The sequence below is a fragment of the Pongo abelii genome, chromosome X, assembly GCF_028885655.2.
Source record: "Pongo abelii isolate AG06213 chromosome X, NHGRI_mPonAbe1-v2.0_pri, whole genome shotgun sequence".
NCBI lineage: Eukaryota > Metazoa > Chordata > Mammalia > Primates > Hominidae > Pongo > Pongo abelii.
In genome coordinates, this window is record NC_072008.2 from 9825248 (window position 1) to 9848636 (window position 23389).

General features: G+C 48.0%; 1 protein-coding gene across 2 annotated transcripts in view; it reads left to right on the forward strand.

The window, feature by feature from the left end:
* Positions 1-477: 477 nt before the first annotated feature.
* The window catches only part of SHROOM2 (shroom family member 2), a 162723-nt gene continuing 139811 nt past the window's right edge, over positions 478-23389 (forward strand). Inside the window, exon 1 of one of the 2 annotated variants that reach the window (XM_054544329.2) lies at positions 478-774. In XM_054544329.2, the coding sequence (XP_054400304.1) occupies positions 610-774 (165 nt within the window). In that variant the 5' untranslated portion in view covers positions 478-609. The remainder of the gene's footprint in view (positions 775-23389) is intronic. The other variant, XM_002831370.5, reaches the window with a different exon arrangement.

Consider the following 23389-nt stretch of genomic DNA (forward strand, 5'->3'; position numbering starts at 1 on the left):
CTGGCCTCCAACCGGCGGGCGGGGGCGCCCAAAGCTTCGAAGCACTGCAGAGCTCTGGCGCGGGAGGAAAGGCCCGACCTGGCGCCGGGGCCTCCGCCCCCGTCCCCGCCCGCGCTGGCTGCGCCGGCCCCGGGGCGCGCGCTCCTCGACCCCGACCCCGACCTCGCCGAACGGCGCGCGCGCCTGAGCGCCCCTCCCGGCCCGCTCCCCTCCTCCGGGCGAGAGAACCGGGGCGCGCCCCTCCCCAGCTCTCCCCGGTACGAGCGGCCGCGTGGGCCCCTGAGCACACACCTGACCCCGCCCCTCACCCTTTGGGCCGTGGGCTGGACCTCTGGACGCGCTCCCCGGGCCCGGCCCCGCGGTACGAGCTCTCGAGCGCGCCCGCCCCGCCCCCCGTCGGCCCCGCCCCCTCCCGCCCCCTCCCCGCCGGCCCCGGCCCCGGCCCCGCCCCCTCCCGCCAGCCCTCCGGGCTCCCTCCGCCGCCGGGCCGGCACTTTCTTTCCAAGTTACGGCGCAAGTTCTGCGGCGCTCGGAGTCTCCCTCGCGATCCCACGGTCGGGACTGCCCGGAGGGCATGGGCGCGGGCCAGGGACGCTGAGCGGTCGCGCCATGGAGGGCGCCGAGCCCCGCGCGCGGCCCGAGCGCCTGGCCGAGGCCGAGACGCGGGCGGCCGACGGCGGGCGCCTGGTGGAGGTGCAGCTGACCGGCGGCGCCCCGTGGGGCTTCACCCTGAAGGGCGGCCGCGAGCACGGCGAGCCGCTGGTCATCACCAAGGTAAGGCGGCCGCGGGGCGCGGGAGGTGACAGCCCGGAGCTGGCCGCGCTGCGGGACGCGTCGGGGTACGGGCGCGGGAGGGGCGGTAGGCTCGCGCCCCCGGGTCTGGCGCGCGCGTCTGCTGGAGTCACCTGCCGGGCCTGGGCGCCGGGACCGGGCGCCGGGACCGGCGTGGGCGTGTGATCGTGGCGGTTCCCCGCGCCTCGCAGAGTTTAAATGGCTCCTGCCCAGAGTCCCTTTCCCCTCCCCCTCCCTCCTCCGGGCAGGGGCCTGGCCGGGTCCTCTGGCACTCCCGGGCCCGCCAGCGGCGGCCTGCACCTGCGGGGCTGCCTGGAGGCCAGGGGAGGAACGTGTCTCCGAGCCGTCCCCACCTATGTTTGCCTCTCTGGGGTCCCTGGTTCGGCACCCCTTGGACCCGTGCCTGTGATCACTACGAAACCCAGAGTAGCAGCTGTCGCCAGCGCAACTTCTCGATTCCCTTCAGCCTATCAATGTTTACTGACTTTAGGCTTCCAGTCCCAGATCCACTGCGCACTGGATACCTGCGCAAACTTAGAGAAACCTGAAAGCCTGCTTCTTAAGAGCAGGACCCGAGTTCTAATAATAAGAAAGAAATTCCAGCTGTATCTCATCAGGAATGTTGTGTGTGTGTGTGGTTTGCTTTAGAACATTGAATTTTATTGTCTCAAAACAAAATCCATCTGGAAACTTACCAGTTGAACCTGTATGAACTTGTAAAAGCAAACACATAAACAACAGTCCAGTCACCCTGTGTTCTAGTTAAAAGTGTGTAGTGGTCATTTTCTCTGGGAAGGGTTGAGTCGGACCTTTCGTGTGGACGAAGTTCCTTTTAAAATATAAAGATTCTTGGCGACTAGAAGCGTTTGAAGATAATTTACTGGTTTTCTCGGCTTTCCTGCCTCTCCACAGCAGGAAGAAATTAAGCGATTCCTAACCCGCTCCACTGGTAATCAGTTTGGGAATTGGGATGGTTTGGTTGTTCAAATAGCAAATGAGACACCAGCGTCTTCCATTCTATATTTTCTGTCGCTTTTATGATTACAAAACTTTGTGGAGGGATTTGGAGAAGCCTTGTTTAGCTTTGCACTAAATTTTTGTTGAACTCAGGAAAGAGGTTGCCATTGTTATAAATTTGACCAATGTGTAATCTTTTATCACATTGGCTTCTTTGGAAACACAGTGGACAGTCATAAAGTGTGTATACTCTGTCCAGCCAGAACACTCTTCTTTTTTTCCTTTTCTTTTCTTTCTTTCTTCTTTTTCTTTTCTTTTTTTTTTTTTTTTTGAGACAGGGTCTTGTTCTGTCTGCCTCCTGAGTAGCTGGGACCACAGATGGTGCGCCACCATGCCTGGTTAATTTTTTAAAATTTTTTGTAGAAACGGGGAGTTTCACCATTTTGCCCAGGCTGGTCTCGAACTCCTCTGCCTCCCAAAGTCCTGGCATTACAGGCATGAGCCACTGCGCTTGGCTCAGAATGTGGATTAATCCAAGCTTTGAATCTTCCTCTCCCAAAAGCTACTGAAAAGTAACTGGGGCTCATTAAAAAATAGCTTTTCTAATAGTTTTTTTTTTTCCACTTGTAATTAAATAGTTACATATTAGAGCCCTGGAACACTGTACAACTCACTTGCTATTTAGCAGACTCTGATTTGGGGATAGCTTGCGTTAAGGTAAGAGGGCACCTTCTCTTTATGATAATGAGGGTATCATTTGAAAGCCTCATGGGAGTGCGTGTAGTAGAACTGGGAGGGGTGTCAAGAACAAGGCTGGTTCGGTCCTGGTCTTCAGATGGAATTTTATCAGCCCATTTTATAGATGAAACAGCTGTGGCCCAGGCAGGGCAAATGGTGTATCCTGAGGTCACAAACTGTTGAGTCCTGGGAAAGGCCCTAAGAATCAGACTCTGGCCCCAGTGTTCAAGCGTGCTGCTCCCCTCCAGTCAGTGCCATCTGCTTGGGTCTGGGATCTCCTGCAATGCCATATTGAATACCTTCGTCACATCGATTAGGTGAGGGTTTGCCAGCCTTGGCATTGGGGACTTTGTGAGCTGAATCTGTCTTTGCTGTGGGGCTGCCCTGTGCTTTGGAGGATGCTCAGCAGCCTCCCCAGCCTCTACCTGCTTGATGCTACCGTCACCTCTCTCCAGGTGTGACGACAAAAATGTCTCCAGACATTGCCAAATGTCCTCTGGGGGCAAAATTAGCCTGGTTTTGAATCTCTTTTGTTAGATTAACTATATATCACCTTTGCTCTTAAAGGATTCTTGCTCTTAAAACTCGTGTTTCTTTTTGAAGATACTGGCCTTTAGGGTGGTGTGTTTAGAGGCCCCTGGCATTGCCAGTGTTTGCATGGAGGGCTGTTTTCCTCCCACGCGTTGGCCCTGAGAATAGGCTTTATTTACATAGTCAAACTCAAACAAATACTTGCTTCATCTGCATTTTTGTAGCTGGAGAAAGGAAATTGAAGCAGGAACTCCCAAGCGCTGTGTTTTATGGGCATCCACAGTGGCTGTTCAGAATCAGGACTGACTATTCTCTGGGTCTAGTTTGAAGCTAAAGGGATACTAACTTCAGAGGAGTGGCATTCTTGGAATTTGGGGTGCATGCATGAAGCCCAGCAGAACCTCCGCTGACAGATGGTGACAGCATTCATCACTCTTCAGTACGTTTCTGCTGATTTCTGCCTTGAAATTTTGCTACAGTTGGTGAAAAAAATGCACTCAAACCCATATTTCCATGCTGCTGTTAGACAGGGGGCAGGAATAACGTCCGTGCTGTAGGAATCTACGTAACGGAAGTAGAGATGGTGGATATATGTGATCCTGGTGGGTTTTTTGCATGTTTCTGTTCCCGTGCATTCAACCAGTGGAAGTCTTCCACTGGGGGGAGGGGAGGGGACTGATTTCTAAAATGTCACTAGAGTGGCTTGAATTCCACAAAGCTGTTTGGGGGATTCATTAGGAAGCGTTAAATACACCAGCTGGGTGTCAGCAGCCCCCTGTGGCCTCAGGAATGTTTGTTAAGGGAGGGAAGGAATGAAGCCCCAGCCTCTCCTGTTCACTATTTCTTAGAGTCTGCTCCCTCCCCCAAAAAGAATGCCAGAAGCCTTAGCCCGAAGCTCCAAAGAAGACAGTAACTTGGGCCTGGCCTAGCCCCAAGGGCAGCTCCTTTGGGAACCCATTGATTTTCGGGTTGCCATTGGGCACCAGAGCTGTTGTGTGCGACAAGACTGCTGTGGTCTGGGACGCTTGGAGGTCCCCCCACCTGCCTCACCCACCCCAGGGCTTCAGACTCTGAGAACATTTCTCTGGATTGGAGACAGAGGTTTGAAATGTCCTTTCCAGTGTGAATGCCAAAGACGGAATCAGGGCATATTTTGGGGGGTGTGCAGCCAGGTGGCGAGTGTCTTATGTAAAGTGTTAGCTGAGTCCTTGATTGCAGAGGGCACAGGGCTGAGACTAGTGGTTGGTGATGGGCAGGAGTGGAGGCCCCGCGCCTCTGATGTACCTCACTTATTGGTTTGGAAAGGGGGCTCCACTTTATGGGCCATGCCAAGTCGCCTCGTGACCCGAGGACCGGGGAGATCAGAGTGACCACCCTGGTCGGGATCAGTTCTTGTCTCATATGCCTTTATATTGGCTCCCAAGAGCCAACCAAGCTCTTTGTGAAATATCAGTAAAGGTTTTGAAAAAGAGGGACCTGATGAATTCAGCAGTGGGTCGGGAGCGGGTGACTCTCAACTTTGTGGCTGCTGGTAGATTTTTGTGCCCAGACGCAGTGTGCGGTCAACATCTGCACGAGGGAGTGCTGCTGCTTCTCCAGGTGTCTGAGAACCAGTGGGTGAGGGCTTGGATCTCCCCTGCCTCTGCCATCTCTGAGTGAGGTCTGAGTTGTAAAGCTTTACTCACTTTTTGATGCCAGCTACCGTGTTTTCTTCAGCTATTAGGATAAGTGTCATTATAAAGATCCATTTGTATTTAAGAATTAATAGTAAGGTTAAAAACCAAGAGGTGAGCTTTCTTTCCTGTGCTGAAAGACCCTTTCAGTTGGTAGGCCCACCTTGCCAACTGGCTTTCAAATCTATCTTTATTACCTTTTCCCAGCCTGTGAATTAATGTGACGCTGCTGAATTCTCATCCTTGTTCTCCAGCGATGTTTTGGGTGAGAGTGTGGAGTCAGGCAGTGAGCCTCAAGTCCTATTCCAGGGTCTAGGAGCTGGAGGCTTTGAGGGTCAGCTGTGGGAGGATTCTTCCTCTCTTAGACATTAACTCAGCTTGACTCACGCCTATGAATCCAGAGCCTTCTGCGATTATGAGAAGCTGTAAACATAAGCTATGCATCTCACTTCTGTACCAGGATGCGTTCGGTCTTCGTGGCTCAGTTATGAGTATTTCTTAACATGTCATAACATTGATCTTTTGAAAAAAAAAAAAGAAAACTAGTTTGCCCAAGAGCTAAAGGTAGAATAGTATGATAATGAAAGGCTCAGAACAAGTAGCAGTTTTCCCCTTATCCTAATGACCTGGGGGTTTCTTAATCTACCTTTGTAATTCGTGGTCAAAAAAACTGGCTTGCCACTTGGGAAGGGCTGGTTTTTCCCTTTGGAAAGCATTTTGGAGTTGTCTGTCCCCTTGCCAGAGTTGTTTTGTATCAGCATGCAAATAAACCTGGATTTGTGGCCAAGTTCTTAGGGGCAGCAGAGAAAAGCTGGGGCTCTGTGGAACTTTTCTTCTTGCACACCGGGTGCAGCGGGAACATTCTACACGATAATGTTAGAATGTAAAAGCTGAATGGACTTTTTATTCAGGTCTTCTTTTACTTTCAAGCACTGTAGTCAGGAGTGGGGCAATTCTTGAAGGATAAATTCTGCAGGTTTCTGCAAGCCCTCTTCCTACACATGCAAGCCGAAAACTTTAACCCACATGAAGGATTTTGAAAGAGTTCTGGGTTGCCTGTTGCTTTTTTAGGCCTTTTAAAAAATATCACCAGTGCCGGGCACGGTGGCTCACGCCTGTAATCCCAGCACTTTGGGAGGCCGAGGCGGGCGAATCACCTGAGGTTGGGAGTTCAGGACCAGCCTGACCAACATGGAGAAACCCTGTCTCTACTAAAAATACAAAAAATTAGCCGGGTGTGGTGGTGCATGCCTGTAATTCCAGCTACTCTGGAGGCTGAGGCAGGATAATCACTTGAACCCGGGAGGCAGAGGTTGTGGTGAGCCGAGATCTTGCCATTGCCCTGGGCAACAGGAGCAAAACTCCATCTCCAATAGAATAGAATAGAATAGAAAGAAAAAAGAAAAGAAAATCACCAGTATCTGATACAGGGAGGGTGTATTCTGGAGGAATTGTTGTCCTTTACCTTGTGGGATGCAGTATTTGGGCTGTCCTGTAGTAGAGCCAGCCTGTTCCCATTATGGATGTGAGTGTTCCAGCTTCTCTTTGGGGGAACATGTCTTAGAAGGATAATACTATATCATTAAAAAGAAAAAATTGGACAAACCTCATTTGGTTGAACCTCAGAACTAGGATGTTCTGAATTGCAAAGCAAAGGTAACTTTTTTTCCCCACATAAGGAGCCCCTGGGCTGTTTTTTTTGTTTGTTTGTTTGTTTTGTTTTTTTAAATCCCCAGCGTATTAAGTTGCAGGCAATGAGGGCTGCTTCTCTTGGATGGAAAGGGAAGAAAAACCGCATTTTGGCTTGGCTAGGAAGGGCTGGGATTATCTTTCTTTTGGCAAAAGGTGACTTTCAGATCAAAGGCAAATTGTCAAGGTCAACAAGAACCCAGGCAGGGTAGACTCTCTGTCCTTGAAAGGTAACACTTCCTTAATTGTAGAAGGGAAGGGGCAAGCATGATAGCGTATTTTTTTTTTTTTTTGAGACGGATTCTTGCTCTGTCTCCCACACTGGAGTGCAGTGGCATGATCTTGGCTCACTGCAACCTCCGCCTCTGGGGTTCAAGCAATCCTCCCACCTCAGCCTGGGGTTACAGGCGCACACCACCACGCCCGGCTAATTTTTGTATTTTTAGTAGAGACAGGGTTTCATCATGGTAGCCAGGCTGGTCTCTAACTCCTGACCTCAAGTGAACCGCCCGCCTTGGCCTCCCAAAGTGCTGGGATTATATGAGCCACCGCGACAGGCTAGGAGTGTCAGTGTATCTTTTATGAGGTTTTATTTTATCAAAGTGGCTCTTGCACAGTATGAATTATCAAGTAGTTCTTCAAGGGTGCTTATATGCTACTGGTCATTTGGCCTGACTACTGATCATTTCCCCCTCCCTGGAGACAACTATCAAAACGTCTTAGCTGATTTCTTTTGGTATTTCCGTCCATATCCCTAAATGATGGCTTATATTGTATATTGCTGCAACTTTTGTTTATTAGCTTGTTCTTCCCAATGTAGGATATTAGGATGTAGCCTTTTTTCCGCTCTTTTTTTTTTGAAAGTCTCATCCTGCCGCTCAGGCCAGAGTGCAATGGCATGATCTCGGCTTACTGCAACCTCCACCTCTGGGGTTCAAGCGATCCTCCCACCTCAGCCTCCCGAGTAGCTGGGATTACAGGCTCGAGCCACCATGCCCAGCTAATTTTTATATTTTTAGTAGAGATGGGGTTTCGCCATGATGGCCAGGCTGGTCTCAAACTCTTGGCCTCAAGTGATCTGTCCGCCTCAGCCTCCCAAAGTGCTGAGATTACAGGCATGAGCCACTGCGCCTGGTCCTTATTTCCACTCTTTTCCAATGCTCACCTACCCTCCCCCAACTACTCAGGCACAATTCTTGGCCCTTCATACCCCTAATGTAATGACATCATAATTTTTTGCTGTGGGGCCATCCTGTGAATTGTAGGATGTTGAGCAGCATACCTAGCCTCTTTCTTTCTTGTTTATTTTGAGACAGGGTCTTGCTCTCTTGCTCAAGCTGGAGTGCAGTGTCATGATCACAGCTCTCTGCAGCCTCCACCTCCTGGGCTCAAGTGATCCTCCCCCCCTCAGCCTCCTGAGTAGCTGTGACTACAGGTGCATGCCACTATGCCCAGCTAATTTTTGTATTTTTTGTAGAGATAGGGTTTCACCATGTTGCTTGGGTTGATCCTGAACTCATGGCCTCAAGTGATCCTCCCACCTTGGCCTCCCAAAATGTTGAGATTACAGGCGTGAGCAACTAAGGCTGGCCTCTTCCCCGCTCTGAGGAGCATGGGGTTAACAATATTCAGTGTTTATTTTGGTTGCTATTGCTATCACTGCTGAGTCTGGGGGTACATACTGTGGAGTCCTGATAAGTTAGCATCAATGAAGAAGGGACCCCAGGGTGGGAGAGAACAATTGTTCTGAGAAACTGCTAACCACAAACAACTCTATTTGCATGTAGCTTCTCCAGCATGATCCTATAAAACTTCCCTCCAGCCCCTGCCTCTTTGCAGACAACCCCTTCTCTGCTGTCTTCCCCGTTGCTCCCTTGCAACGTACTTTTTCTCTAATAAACTAGTCTTCTCTTCTCTTCTCTTCTTTTCTTTTTTCTGAGATGTAGTTTCGCTCTTGTTGCCCAGGCTGGAGTGCAATGGCGAGATCTTGGCTCACTGCAACCTCCGCCGCCCAGGTTCAAGTGATTCTCCTGCCTCAGCCTCCTGAGTAGCTGGGATTACAGGCATGCGCCACTAAGCCCGGTTAATTTTGTATTTTTAGTAGAGATGGGGTTTCTCCATGTTGGTCAGGCTGGTCTCGAACTCCCGACCTTGGGTGATCCGCCCGCCTCGGCCTCCCAAAGTGCTGGGGATTACAGACATGAGCCACCACGCCCAGCCATAAACTGGTTTTTCTTTAACTGACTACTGTCTCAGTAAATTCTTTTACTGCCCGTGACTTTGGCCCCGGCCAGTGTACCCACAACACAAGTTTCTGCAGTCAGTAGGGTTCAGGATAGTTTTCTTTGCTTAATTTTCAGTGCACTTATCCTTGATTCATCCCTCAAACCCTCCCCAGTGATGAAATATCTCTTAATATATTCAGACACACCGGGGGTCATCTTTTGAGATCTTCTCTGTCTGAAAACAGCATGATTTTTATCTTGACAGTAAATTGTTTGGGCGTAGTCCTGAATGGAGACAGTTCTCCCACAGCACTCTGAAGGTGGTGTCCACTCTGCTGTTGTGCCGTATTGCTGGAGGGAGATCAGACGTTTTAGTTTCTTGATCTTTTGTACTATACTAGGTCTACTTTTTCCCTCTTATTTTTCTTTTTCTTTTTTCTTTTTTTTTTGAAGAGACAGGGTCTTGCTGTGTTGCTCTGGCTGGAGTGCAGTGGCTATTCACAGGCACGGTTATAGCAACACTACAGCCTTGACCTCCTGTGCTTAACTGATCCTCCCACCTCAGCCTCCCAAGTAGTTGGGTTTACAGGTGTGTACCACTATGCCCAGCTCTCTTATTTTGCATTTCTTTGTATTTTTGTTCTTCCTGGAAGATTTTGTTCAACATCATCTTCTAATCTTTCCATTAAGTTTTAAATGTATGTCCTCATTTTTTCCCCAGATTCTAAACTTTTAAAATTTGTTTCTCAAATGTTCCTTTTTCATACCATACTGATCTTGTTTCATGATTCTTCCATATCTGTGGCAGTATTAAACTGGTCTCTAAAAATGGCCTCTTTTTGCATAGATTGTTTCTGAGCTCTGCTTTTGTTGTTCGTTTTGGCTGCTTTCTTCCCTGTTAGAGGTTGTCTTCAAATGTCTAGTGCTCCTTGGCCGTCTGCTGGTATTGAAGGTTGGGTTCCCCAAAATGCCGTTTGGACACTCTGTGCATGGGGGTGAGTGATCAGGTGAAGCTGTTTCCCTGGGTGTTCCTCTAAGGCAGGGAGGCGACCATGTTTTTGTCAGATACTTTTTTTCTATTTAATAAACTTCTGGTGTAGTGCAGGTTGAAAAGTAATGGGAAGTCTGCCAGTTGAGGGGATCTCTGCTTTGCTCAGCTGGGCGAGAGTGGTCATCTCTGCCCCCCAACTCTGGCTGTAGTGGTTCCAATTTGGAGGGAAGGTTACCACTAGGCAGAGGAGGCAGTGCTTGCTTGCTTGCATCCAGAGCTGGATCTTGCTCTCAGTTCCTAACCGTTTCTAGGTAATCCTCTGTCTGTCCAAGTAGAATCATTCCTATTTTATTGTGGTATCATGGGGATTAAATGAGGCAACACATAAAGCTATCTCTAGTAAATTCAAATTCCCCCTCACTTCTCTTCCTCACTTTCCCTACTCAATCCTGATTCATTAAGAATTTGGAACTTTGGGAGGCCGAGGTGGGAGGATTGCTTGAGCCCAGGAAGTCAAGACAAGCATGGGCAACAAAATGAGACCTCATCTCTACAACAAATACAAAAATTAGCCAGGCAAGGTGGTGTGTACCTCCAGTCCCAGCACTTGGGAGGCTGAGGTGGGAGGATCGCTTTGAGCCAAGGAGGTTGAGGGTGCAGTGAGCCAAGATCACACCACTGCACTCCAGTCTGGGCGACAGAGTGAGACTCTGTCTCAAAAACAAAAAATAAAAATAAAATAAAAGATACATCTAATGCCCAGCATCAGTACATCTCCTATGTTATTTGTAGCCCACCAGAAGTGATTCTTTCCTCTCCTCTACCAAAAAATTTATTTTTTTCTAGAATAATAGTGTTTCTTATTTTTATAATATTAATAAAGGGAGTAGCTCTTTCAGATCAATGTGGTATTCAGAGTAGGGTTTTTATTTGTTTTTTTTTTTGTTTTGATATGGGGTCTCGTTCTGTCATTCAGGCTGGAGTGCGGTGGTGTGATCACGGTTCACTGCAACCTCAGCCATCTGGGCTCAAGCAGTCTTCCCACCTCAGCCCCCCCAGGTATTAGGACTACAGGCACATGCCACCTCACCTGGCTAATTTTTTGTATTTTCTGTAGAGGTAGGGTTTTGCCATATTGCCCAGGGTGGTCTCGAACTCTTGGGGTCAAGTGATCTACCCACCATGGCTACCCAAAGTGTTGAGATTACTGATGTGAGCCACTGTTCCTGGGCCAGAGTAGCGTTTTAAAAAAGTAGTTTTGGGAAGTGGCAATAGTGGGAAAGATGAAGATTCAGTATCCCTGTGACAACACTCTATTTCTTCACTCTTTCAATCTTTGGAGTAGAAAATCTGTTAGGGTTTAGAGTGGGACCCACAAGTGTGGCAGAAATGCTGCCTGCCCGAACCCGAGTCCTTGTTGCCTCCTCCTCTCTGACGCTGTTGGGCCGCATTTCCCAGCCTCCCTAGCAGTTAGCTGTAGCCACGTGACACTTCTACCCTGGGGAGTGCAGCTGCAGCCATGCCTGCCATTTTACTTTTCCCCTTCTGGCTGCCTGGAATGAAGATGGCCGCAGGGCAGAGTTCATCAGCTTGGATCCCTGAATGACTGCAGAGGTGGCTGCACATGCTATGGTCACCATCCATGGTGAGCAAGAAGTAAGCCTCTGCTGTGTTTGGGCCATTCATTATATGTTTTTTGGATTACTTGCTGTAACAGACTATTCTCACAAATGAAATGCTGGGAGAAATCAGAAGGTTTCCTTTTAGCAAATATACCCAGCTTTAAGAGGCGGAATATACGGTGCTTCTTTTACACCCATGCTGGAAGGAGTGAGGAAAGCATCACTGTGGGTGTCCAATTAGCATGAAGCCTATTCCCTGCACACTTATTATATAAAATGAGACCTCCATGCCCATTGGCTTCTTTCCACCTCCTTACCCTTTTCTCTCAGCTGGTAATTTATTCCCCACCCCCCGCCCCACTTGCTCTTCCTTCTCCTCCCCGGGGATGATTTCCTGGGAGCCCTGGAGCATTAGGGCAGGAGGCCGGGAGAATGCCCAGTCTAGATAATTAGTCCTAGGTGGGGCTGGCCGGGGGCACAGGGGGTGGGGTGGGTGGCCAGCTGCTGTTAGGATGATTTCAGGGATTGGACCTTCCTCCTGGTGGTGGTGTCCTTTCTTTAACTGCCTTGGTTAAAATGCAAATATTGCCTGGGAGGGCTACACATTGTCATCATTAACAGAACTGCCTTCATCAGATTAATTAATTATAGTCCTGTATGGCAGACTTTTTTCCCCCTGGTAATAGCACCCAGACACATGAATTAGACCAGCAAAGAAAGGAGAGATAAAGTTGAAAGCCAGATGAAAGCCAAGTAAAACTGGCCTCGGGAGGAAGGTGGAGCTGGCGGAGTGGGAGTGCTGAGGAAAGACCTTGTCTGTTCAGGTACTGGCCACCTACAAAGAGGAGTTAGGACAGCCTGTGGAGGAAGGTGGTAGGGAGAGCAGGGGCCCAAGTCCAGCTGAAAGCCCTCCCTGGACTTGCAAAAGAGGTGAAAGAGATTCTTTACCTATGGCTTGCAGATTCTGAAGCTGACGAAATTCCACATCTATTGGTGTTAATTGTGCATCTGTTTGCAAATTTGTAAACATAGTGATATTTATCTCTGCTAATTATATAATGCTTTGTACAGTGTCTTTTTTTCTTGTTGCACAATTAAAATGAAAAAAATTGAAAATAAAGGAAAAGATTGATCCATAGCCCAAAACATGTAATAATCTTATTTCTGAAAGTACAGCTGTATTGATTTTTCCCCATCTCTGTGGAATTCTTTGCTTTGAACCTCGTAGATCTAATTTTTAATTGCTTGAAAACCCTTAAGAATTACATTGTCAACAATCTTTGGAATCAGATGAAAGGAGTTTAATTTTATGTATGCCACTTGACGTTTTAAGAAATGGTATGTTTTGTTGTGGAATATATTGAGTTTTATAATTTAGGTTTTTCTAGACAGGCATATTTTTAAAAACCCTAATTTCTGGAAAACGCAGTGTACTTTATATTGGTCAAATATGTCAGTCTTTCAAACAACTATACTTTTTTGTATGTGCAGCTTTTCTTAACATTTTCATTATGTTTAGATCCCCTGAATCTTGAATTAAAGTTTGGAAAGAAAACATCTGGACTTGAAAAGACAGGCCTGCTGCTGCTTCAATCATATTTATTTTGTGTTGATTTAATGACAGAGCTCTCATACGCTGATGCCATTAGGGTTTGGGACAGAGCCATTTCCACTCCCCCTCCTTATTTTTAGTGGCTGGTGTTTTGGGGACAGGTAATTAAAACTTGTACCACTATGCATGGTTGTGAAATCTCAACACAAAGGTAAAGTTCACATTCTCGGCTGGTTCCTGAGGATGCACCTCCTTGTACCCTGAGGCAGGAACTTGCTTTGCTTTTACCGAGAGTTTAATTCTATTTTTTTTTTTTTTTTTGAGATGGAGTCTGGCTCTGTCACTCAGGCTGGAGTGCTGTGGCATGATCTTCGCCCACTGCAACCTTTGCCTCCCCGGTTCAAGCAATTTTCGTGTCTTAACCTCCTGAGTAGCTGAGATTACAGGTGCGCCACCGCGCCCGGCTAATTTTTGTATTTTTAGTGGAGATGGGGTTTCGCCATGTTGGCCAGGCTGGTCTCGAACTCCTGACTTCAGGTGATCTGCCTGCCTCAGCCTCCCAAAGTGCTGGGATTACAGGTGTGAGCCACCACACCTGGCCTGAGAGTTTAATTTTTAATTCTTAAATTACCCATTAATTAAGAATTTTTAATTTTTAAATTACCCATGTTGTAATTGCTTCACTGAAAAAAATGTTCAATTCATATGAAAACCCTTTATTTCCCCTTCCTTCTATTTTTACAGTGGCTTCCACTGGTTCTTTTCCTTTGCCATCTACTAGAAGGTTGGATTTCTTGAAGGTCCTTTTGTCTGTCCTCTCTCTCTCATCTAGGTGGTCTCATGTGCTTCCTTGAAATAACGTGCCTATAGACAACGCTCATATCTATATGTGCAGCCTCAACTTCTCTTCTTTTTTTTATTTTCAATGACCATTTTACCAAATCAACTTTTCGTCTGAACTCTAGGATGGCCCTTGTGTGTTGCTGAGGCCCTTTAAACTCAGCACGATCCAAATGGGAATCATTCATCTTCCTTTACCTTCTCTAATTCTGGATTTCTAATCTTGATCATCAGTTTATCCCCAAATCTAGAAGTCATCCCTGATGCCTTCCTCCCCTTAACCTCTCACAGCCAGTTGATCACCAGTCCTTTGGAGCCTAAATATGGGGTGTGCATTGCTTTCTTCTCATGCCCAGCATTACTGCCTCCAGTGGTTTGCTCCAGTGACTGCCTGGGCAATCACAGTAGTCTGTAACATGCATACTGCTGCTCACCTCTTCACATGGCAGACTCTTGAGACCTCCAGTAGTGGGTGTGCCAAAACAGTGGTCTACTTCTCATGCTCTTGCTGGAAAAGCCTCAGTAATTTCTCATGGGACACCTTAGCTAGGCATAGAAGGCTTATTTATTTTATGTATTATTATTATTATTATTTGAGATGGAGTCATGCTCTATCACCCAGGCTGGGGTGCAGTGGCGTGATCTTGGCTCACTGCAACCTCCGCTTCCCAGGTTCAAGTGATTCTCTTGCCTCAGCCTCCCAAGTAGCTGGGATTACAGGCACCTGCCACCATGCCTGGCAAATTTTTGTATTTTTAGTAGAGATGGGGTTTCACCATGTTGGCCAGGCTGGTCTTGAACTCTGGACCTCAAGTGATCCACCCGCCTCAGCCTCCCAAAGTGCTGAGATTACAGGCGTGAGCCACCATGTCTGGCCACTTTATTTTTATTTTATAGAGATGGGGTTCTCATCTCTGTCACCCACTGGAGTGGGTGGTATGCAGTGGTGTAATGATAAATCATGTAACCTCAAGCTCCTGAGCACAAGTGATTCTGCCCCCAACCCTTGCCTCAGCCTCCCAAATAGCTGAGACTACAGGCATGTGGCACCATGCTCAGGTAATTATTTTTATTTTTTGTAGATACAGAGTCTCACTGTGTTGCCCAGGCTGGCCTTGAACTCTGGCCTCAAGCAACCCTCCCACCTTAGAAGGCTTTTTATGTTTTATCTCCTGCCTATTTTCCACCCTCATTTGCCAGTAACTCTTCATGTAACACTGTATTAGTCTGTTCTCACGCTGCCAGACATACCCGAGACTGGGTAATTTATAAAGGAAAGAGGTTTAATGGACTCACAGTTCCACGTGGCTGGGGAGGCGTCACGATCATGGCAGAAGAACAAGGAAGAGCAGAAGGATGTCTTAATGGCGGCAGGCAAGAGAGAATGAGAGCTATGTGAAAAGGAAAACTCGTTATAAAACCATCAGATCTCATGAGACTTACTCATTACCATGAGAACAGTATGGGGGAAACTGCCCCCATGATTCAATTATCTCCCATCAGGTCCCTCCCATAACATACGGGAATTTTGGGAGCTATAATTGAAGATGAGATTTGGGTGGGGACACAACCAAACTGTATCCAACACTTTAGCTGAGTATGAAAAGTTCTTCATGCTTTAGCATCTGCCTTTTCCCTGGCCTCATCTTCTGCTGTTACCCACCTTGATCCTTCAGTCCTGCATTGTCTAATATGGTGGCCATTTGTCATATGTGACTGTTGAACAGTTGAAATGTAGCTGGTTCAAATTGAGATACACTGTAAATTAAAATTTACACTGGATTTTAGACTTAGTCTGAAACACAAAAGATGTAAAATATTTTAATAATAATTTCTTTATTATGTTGGAATTATAATATTTTGACTACATTGGGTTAAGTAACTCAAATATATTATTAAAATTAACCTGGCCAGGCATGATGGCTTGTGCATGTAATCCTAGCACTTGGGAGGTCAAGGTGGGCCAATCGCTTGAGCCCAGGAATTCGAGACCAGGCTGGGCAACATGGTGAAACCCCGTCTCTACAAAAAAAAATACAAGAAATTAGCCAGGCATGGTGACTGGCACCTGTAGTCCAAGCTGCTTGAGAGGCTGAAGTGGGAGGATCACCTGAGCCCAGGAGGTTGAGGCTGCGGTGAGCTGTGATTGTGCCACTACACACCAGCCTGGGTGACAGAGTAAGAAAGACCCTGTCTCAAAAAATAAAAATTAAAAATAAAAATAAAATTAATTTGACATATTCCTTTTTACTCTTTGAAATGTAGCTCCTAACCAATTTGAAGGTAGATGTGTGGTGCTCTTATTTCTGTTGGACAGCTCCGCTTAACCTTTTTTTTTTTTCTAAGAGAGATGGGGTCTTAAGCTATGTTGCCCAGGCTGGACTTGAGCTCCTGGGCTCAAGTGATCTTCCCACCTCAGCCTTCTGATGTGTTTGGCACTACAGTCGTGCCTCACCATGCCCAGCTTGCTTCAGACTCTTGTTAGGCAAAGTGTGGTTTTTAGGTCAGCACATCCGCATCACCTGGGAGCCTGTTAGAACTGCAGAATCTCAGCCCCTGCCCCATACCTGCTGAATCAGGACCCATATTTTAACAACGTGATTCAGTCACATGGTAAAAAGTTTGCTGAGTGCTGCTTTAGAGAATGATTTGCTGGTCTCCCAGCATCCTCTGTTATTTGAGGCTTTGCAGAGGTTCTGAGACATTCACAGTTTTGTGGAAGGCTTTGCTCAGATTACATCACCCAGGCGAAGTGGCCCGAACTGTCCGTCCCCAGTCATGTGGAATGCCCTCGGTGGCCCTCTGTAATCATTGGTCTTGCAGCATCCTCAAGCCTACTTGACCCGGGAGGTCCCTGAGAGTGGGGACTGGCTCTGTTTCATTGCTGGTATCGCAGGCATATTGCCTGACATGTAATAGGTCCTCAAATATTAAAGTCCTTTAAACACAGCTTACACGTAGCCTTGAGATGGGACGAACGACTGCACATTGTTACACTGTTCTGAGCACCATTAGGTCCTTTGTCCCCTTCGTTTTTATAAGGACCGTCTAAGACAAGGTAACTTGGGCTGAGAGTGATCTGCCTGGGTCATGCAGGTCGTACATGGAGTCAGGATCTGAAGTCTCCATCTGGGTGACATCACAGTTGCAGATTTCTTTTTTTCTTTCTTTCTTTTTTTTTTTTTTTTTTTTAAGGAAACCGCATCTTGCTGTGTCACCCAGGCTGGAGTGCAGTGGCGTGATCACAGTTCCCTGCAGCCTTGACCTCCTGGGCTCAAGCAATCCTCCCGCCTTAGCCCCCTGAGTAGCTGGGACCACAGGCACACACCACCTCAACTTCTGACTTGGTTTTTTTTTAGTTTTTTTTTTTTTTTTTTTTTTGTGGAGATGGGGTCTTACTGTGTTGCCCAGGTTGGTCTTGAACTCGTGAGCTCAAGCGGCCCTCCTGCCTCGGCCTCCCAAAGTGCTGGGATTACAGTTGGGAGCCACCACCCCTGGTAGCATCCCAGCTGTTTCTCCCTCTTTACCTCCTTGCTAAACAAGACACTCAAGCCTGTCTTACTGTGTAAGCCACATAAGCCATACAAAGACTTCTTAAAAATAATTTTTAAAAAATTTATAGGCTCAAAAGATTTTAGATTTTTTTTTCTAAAACAGAAATGCACACAGCAGCCTTGCTTTGCGGTAACCCTTGGTTCCGTGGGGATAGGACTGGCTCAGGTGCCAGAGGCTGGGTGGAGAGGCAGGCCTCCGTGCTGTCTCTTTGGTGCCTGCACCCAGGACTCCAGAGAAGGGTGCCCGGCGCTTTTCCCACCTGACGGTGCTCCGTGCTTTCAGGAAGAAAGCAGAACTGACTGCCACCCACTACCAGATTCAGGAGCCTCTCCTGTCTTCCTGGGAAGGTGGTTTTGATGAGGTACTGATGAACTTGGGCCTGGTTTTTACAAAATGAGCATAGCCATCAGTTGTTACATTGCACACAGCCAACTCTTAGGAGGGGCTGCCATCACAGACCACCTCCGGACACAGAAGTCAGGATTTTAGGCTTTTCTCCTATGCATGCAGTATACTCCATGGGCATACAAGGGAAAAGTAGTGCTGGTGAGAATCTGCCAGCACTGTTGGGCAGCACGGGTTCTCGACAGGTGTTGTTTTATGTGCGTGTGGTGGATATAAGGACCACCAACCAATCTCGATAACAAATCTAGCCGTTTAAACATCCACAGACATTTTAACGGTCCTAACCTATGGTCACTCACAGTGTCTGGCCTTGAGAAGATGGACTGGGTGGGTTGAGGAAGGCCCACTGGGTTAACTAGATCGTGCCCGGGTTGGGAGGATGGCACGTTAAATTCTGTGGTGTCTGATGTCTCTTTCTGTTAGCTCCCCGTCTTCCTTTGACAACTCCCCAGTGGACGAGGTCTTTGGAGAGGTGGAGGCTGAAGGAGCATGTGCTCATGGTGCAGCAGGAGGTGGTGTGTGACTTAACACTCCTTCCCAGGACTCTGAGTCTCAAGCAGGGCAAGGGCTGGGTGCAGTCAGCTCTGTGGCCTGCTGTGGCTGATGGGCTGGGGCCCAGAGACAGCAGCTTGGATGCAACGGTCTACAAGACCAGCCTCCCCAGGCTCCTTGTCTCTGGCTAATTTCTGACCCTTTACCTAAGACTTCCAACAATCCTTACATTCCTGGTAGCATCTTAGTAAATCACCCTTTCGCTTAGATATAGGAATTCGTTTCCGTTGCTTGCAACCAAGAAACCCATAGCCTGAAACAGCCTAGTAGGAAACCTGCAGACCTGAGATCAGTGGGACCTTACCACTTTGTTGTTTGTGGCCCTCTGCAAACGTGCCATCTGACCCACTGCAAGGAAGAGTCTCTGCTTCAGAAGGTCAGAGGAGCGGCATCCTGAGACTGGCTGTGGTGAGCTGGTGGATACAGCCATCTCCTGCACACTGACCTGGGTGGCTGTCCCCAGACCTCTGAAAATTGGGAGGAACCAGGGTTTCCTTTTACTTTACCCTCACCAGCACTGCCCAGTCTGGAGCCCTGGAGGGTGGAACATTGTAGGAATGACTCCTGGGCTCTGTGGAACCCCTACTGTATGCCAGCAGCTGTGCATTATGCCGTGAGTTCCTGGACTCTGGGAACTGCTGTTATCCCGTATCAGCAAGTCACATGGCACTGGAGTGGTGCAGTCAGAATCCACATAGCGGCCAGGCACAGTGGCTCATGTCTGTAATTCCAGCACTTTGGGAGGCTGAGGTGGGTGGATCATTTGAGGTCAGGAGTTCGAGACAAGCTTGGCCAACATGGTGAGACCCTCATGTCTACTAAAAAAAAAAATACAAAAGTTAGCCAGGAGTGGTGGTGTGTGCCTGTAATCCCACTCGGGAGGCTGAAGTAGAAGAATTGCTTGAACCTGGTAGACGGAGGTTGCAGTGAGCCGAGATTGCACCACTGCGCTCCGGCCTGGGCGACAGAGCGAGACTCTCTCAAAAAATAAAAAATAAAAAAATAAAAGAATCCAAGTAGCATCTGCCAAATCTCCACTGTGCTCCAGGCACTGGTCAACTTTATGTGAACTTCACAGTGGTTCTGTGGGGTAGGTTTATACAGTTGTTATTGGTGTCATGAACTGAATGTTTCTGTCCCCCCCAAATTCCAGTGTTGAAATCCTAACCCACAAGGTGATGGTATTAGGAGGTGGGGGCCGGGTGTGGTGGCTCACACCTGTAATCCCACTTTGTGGGGTTGAGGTGGGCAGATCACTTGAGGTCTGGAGTTTAAGACCAGCCTGGCCAACATGGTGAAACCCTGTCTCTACTAAAGATTCAAAAATTAGCCAGGCGTGGTGGCAAGCACCTGTAATCCCAGCTGCTCGGGAGGCTGAGGCAGAATGTAGGGCTGAGACTGGAGTTGGGCCTTCTATAGCGGAGGGAAGTCAGGGATGGAGGCCAAGATGGGCTGGTTTTCCTGCTGCTGCTAAAAGGAAACCAATTAATGGGAGAAGACTTGAGTTGGGACTTAAGGAGAGTATCTATTGTGGTTCTCACGAGTTGGAGTGGAATCTCTTGAACCTGGGAGGCGGAGGTTGCAGTGAGCTGAGATCGCGCCATTGCACTCCAGCCTGGGTGACAGAGTGAAACTGTGTCTCAAAAAAAAACAAAAAACAAGAGGTGGGGTCTTTGGGAGGTGATTAGGAATAGGATGAGTGCGCTTATAGAAGAGACTCAGGTAGTTCTTCCTCCCTTCCATCCTGTGAGGACACAGTGAGAAGGCGCCTCCTGCAAACCGGGAAGTAGGTCCGCAGCAGACACTGAATCCGCCATGTCTTGACCTTGGGCTCCCAGCCTCCAGAACTATGAGCAATACATTTCTTCTGTTTATGAGCCTCCCAGCCTGTGGTGTTTTGTTACAGCATCTTGAACTAAGACAGTTAGTGAGGAGCGTTAGGGTTAGAGAGGTTGAGAAACCTGCCCGTGGTTATGGCAGGGCCAGTCTTTTCACTCACACAGCAGGCACATCGCTGGGGCCCATGAAGATGTTCTAGTTTTCACAAGAAGAAAATGAACTTTTAGGTCCCCAAAAATGTTTTGAGATAAATTGTTCCAATATTTAATGATTCACTATATAATATTAATATATATAAAATAATCAAATACGTCAAGTTGAATAGATTAATTGAAACACATTAATGATCTAGATTAAGTGTATATATATGTGTGTGTATATATATATTCTTGTACCAGCACAGTCATCACATACAACTTTAATCCTTTTTTTTTTGAGACAGAGTCTCACTCTGTCGCCCAGGCTGGAGTGCAGTGGCACTATCCCGGCTCACTGCAACCTCCACCTCCCGGGTTCAAGCAATTCTCATGCTTCAGCCTTCCAAGTAGCTGGGATTACAAGCCTGCGCCACCACACCTGGCTAATTTTTGTATTTTTAGTCGAGCTGGGCTTTCACCATGTTAGCCAGGCTATTCTCCAACTCCTGGGCTCAAGGTATCCGCCTGCATTGGCCTCCCAAAGTGCTGGGATTACAGGCGTGAGCCACCATGCCTGGCCCAACTTTAATCCTTTTTTATGGAGATGGGGTCTAGGGAAGGCCTGCCGGGCCCTGGGTCGCAGCTGGCAAGTGAAGGGGTTAGGTTCCTACCCATTCTGTCTGGATTCAGGAGCCTCATGAAGGTCCCTGCCTCGAGTATGTCTGAGCCTGGATGATCCCCGAGCACAGTCACAGCCAGCCCCGTCGCCATGTCTAGCGCATAACAGATGCTCAGTAGATGTTTGGTAGGTGCAGGAAAGCCAGCCTGTGAAAGGGCGCTCATCCTTCCTGCATTCAAGCATCAAGCCTGGTATCAGAGCTGGGGTCATTCTGCTGCTTTGTTTCAGGCGTGCAAGTTTGGGGGCAAATGTCGTAGTGTCCCCAGGAGCAAGCAGGTTGCACAGGGGGCTGTTTCCATGAGCCTGGGCTGAGGGGACCTGTCGGGAGGCCGGCAGCCCTGGGAGACAGGAACAGGCTTCAGGTGTTTCTAAGGATCAAGGCCTTGTCGTATTGTAAAGACATCACAAAATCAGGCTTCTAGAGGCCTCATAGCAACAGGCGTGTCACATAGCCTGTGCTGTGCCACGGAAATAAAACCCGAGTTCAGGACTGCATGCTGCCTGCTGGTCTAGGCCGTAAAAAAGCTGTCCATGCCCCAACAAAAAAGTAAAGCAGAGAAATTAGACTCCTGAGATTAAAGCAATTTGCCTTTCTTTCCTGTCTTCCACATTGCTTGTAGCAAGGTGATGCTTTTCTGTGAAAAGGCATTTCTCACTGTCTAAAGGGAGCCCTTCTCTGATCCTCCCTGAGAGCAGCCCTTCTGAGTGTCCTTTCCCGCCCCGCTGGGCTGCCAGGTTCCTGCTGCTAACTTGACTGCTTCTGGTCTCTTTTTAAGGTTCAATGTCAAGGGGAGGTCAGAGAGGGGCGTGGTTCAGCAGGAAAAGAGGAAGAGAACCTGACTCGTGACCGTCCTGGGTGCCAGGCACACCTGAGCACATGCAGCCCTTAGCTGTTGGCCCGGACAAGCCCAGGCCTGGCACTGCAGGGAGAACTGGTCTGTGGATTCAGTCTTCACAGCCTGGTTTCCTTCCAGACTTTGCCCCGCTTGGAGCATTCCGATCTCCGGTGTTTGAGGGTTTCATCCAGTAAATACGGTAGTACTTCACCCTCTCAGATTAAAGGTGTGCTGTGCAGCCTGGGAGTTCCTTTACTTGGGGGTGGTAGGGGAGGCTGGAGGAAGCCTGCCTGCACTTCTCTTTTCTTGAGTTTTTTAATTATTAAAAATGGAGACTGTGCGCTGTGGCTCACACCTGTAATCCCAGTGCTTTGGGAGGATCACTGGAGCCCAGGAGTTCGAGACCAGACTGGGCAATATAGTGAGACCCTGTCTCTACAAAAAAAAAAAAAAAAAAAATTAGCCAGGCGTGGTGGTGCACACTTATAGTCCCACCTACTTGGGAGCCTGAGGCTGGAGGATTTTGCTTGAGCCAGAGAGTTGGAGGCTGCAGTGAGCTATCATTATGCCACTGTACTCCAGCCTAGGTGACAGAGTGAGACCCTGTCTCAAAAAATTTTTTAAAAATAAGTGGATATAATGGCTGGGCGCGGTGGTTCACGCCTGTAATCCCAGCACTTTGGGAGGCCAAGGCGGGCGGATCACCTGAGGTCAGGCGTTCGAGACCAGCCTGGCCAACATAGTGAAACCCCGTCTCTACTAAAAATACAAAAATTAGCCGGGTGTGGTGGCAGGCGCCTATAATCACAGCTACTCGGGAGGCTGAGGCAAGAGAATCGCTTGAACCTGGGAAGCGGAGGTTGCAGTGAGCCGAGTTCGCACCATTGCACTCCAGCCTGGGGGACAAGAGTGAACTTCGTCTCAAAAAAATAATAATAAAAATGAATGGATGTAATTCACATGTCACAAAATTCACCATGTTAAAGGGTACAGTTTAGTGGTATTTTTTCTGTGTATTCACTGACTTGTGCAATCGTCACTTTAATTCCAGAACATTTTTATCACCCCAAAAAAGAATCCCTACATCCATTGGTACTCCCTCCCCATTCCCTCCCTTCCCCCAAATCCCACCCCCACACTGATCTGCTTTCTCTTATTAGTCAGGGTTCTCTAGAGAGACAGAACTAATAGGAAATATATATGAAGAGGAGTTTATTAAGTATTAACTCACATGATCACAAGGTCCCACAATAGGCCGTCTGCAAGCTGAGGAGCAAGGACACCAGTCCGAGTCCCAAAACTGAAGAACTTGGAGTCTAATGTTTGAGGCCAGAAAACATCCAGCACAGGAGAAAGATATAGGCTGGGAGGCTAGACCAGTCTCTCCTTTTCACGCCTTTTTGTCTGCTTTAGATTAGATTGTGCCCACCAGATTAAGGGCAGATCTGCCTTCCCCAGCCCACTGACTCACATGTTAATCTCTTTTGGCAACACCCTCACAGACAAACCCAGGATCAATACTTTGTATTCTTCGATCCAATCAAGTTGACACTCAGTATTAACCATCACAAGTCCACCCCTTGCCAATGTGAGATCATACATAATCTTCAAGTAAAGACAATAGTAAGGTCATAATTATGCCTAACATACAACTATCCTTTGTATAACCAGAAATGCACCAGTCCCCAACCCAAATACTATTACATAAAGCTGATAATACTTAAATGCTGATATGAAGTCAATAAATCTTTTTTTGAGACAGAGTCTCGCTCTGTT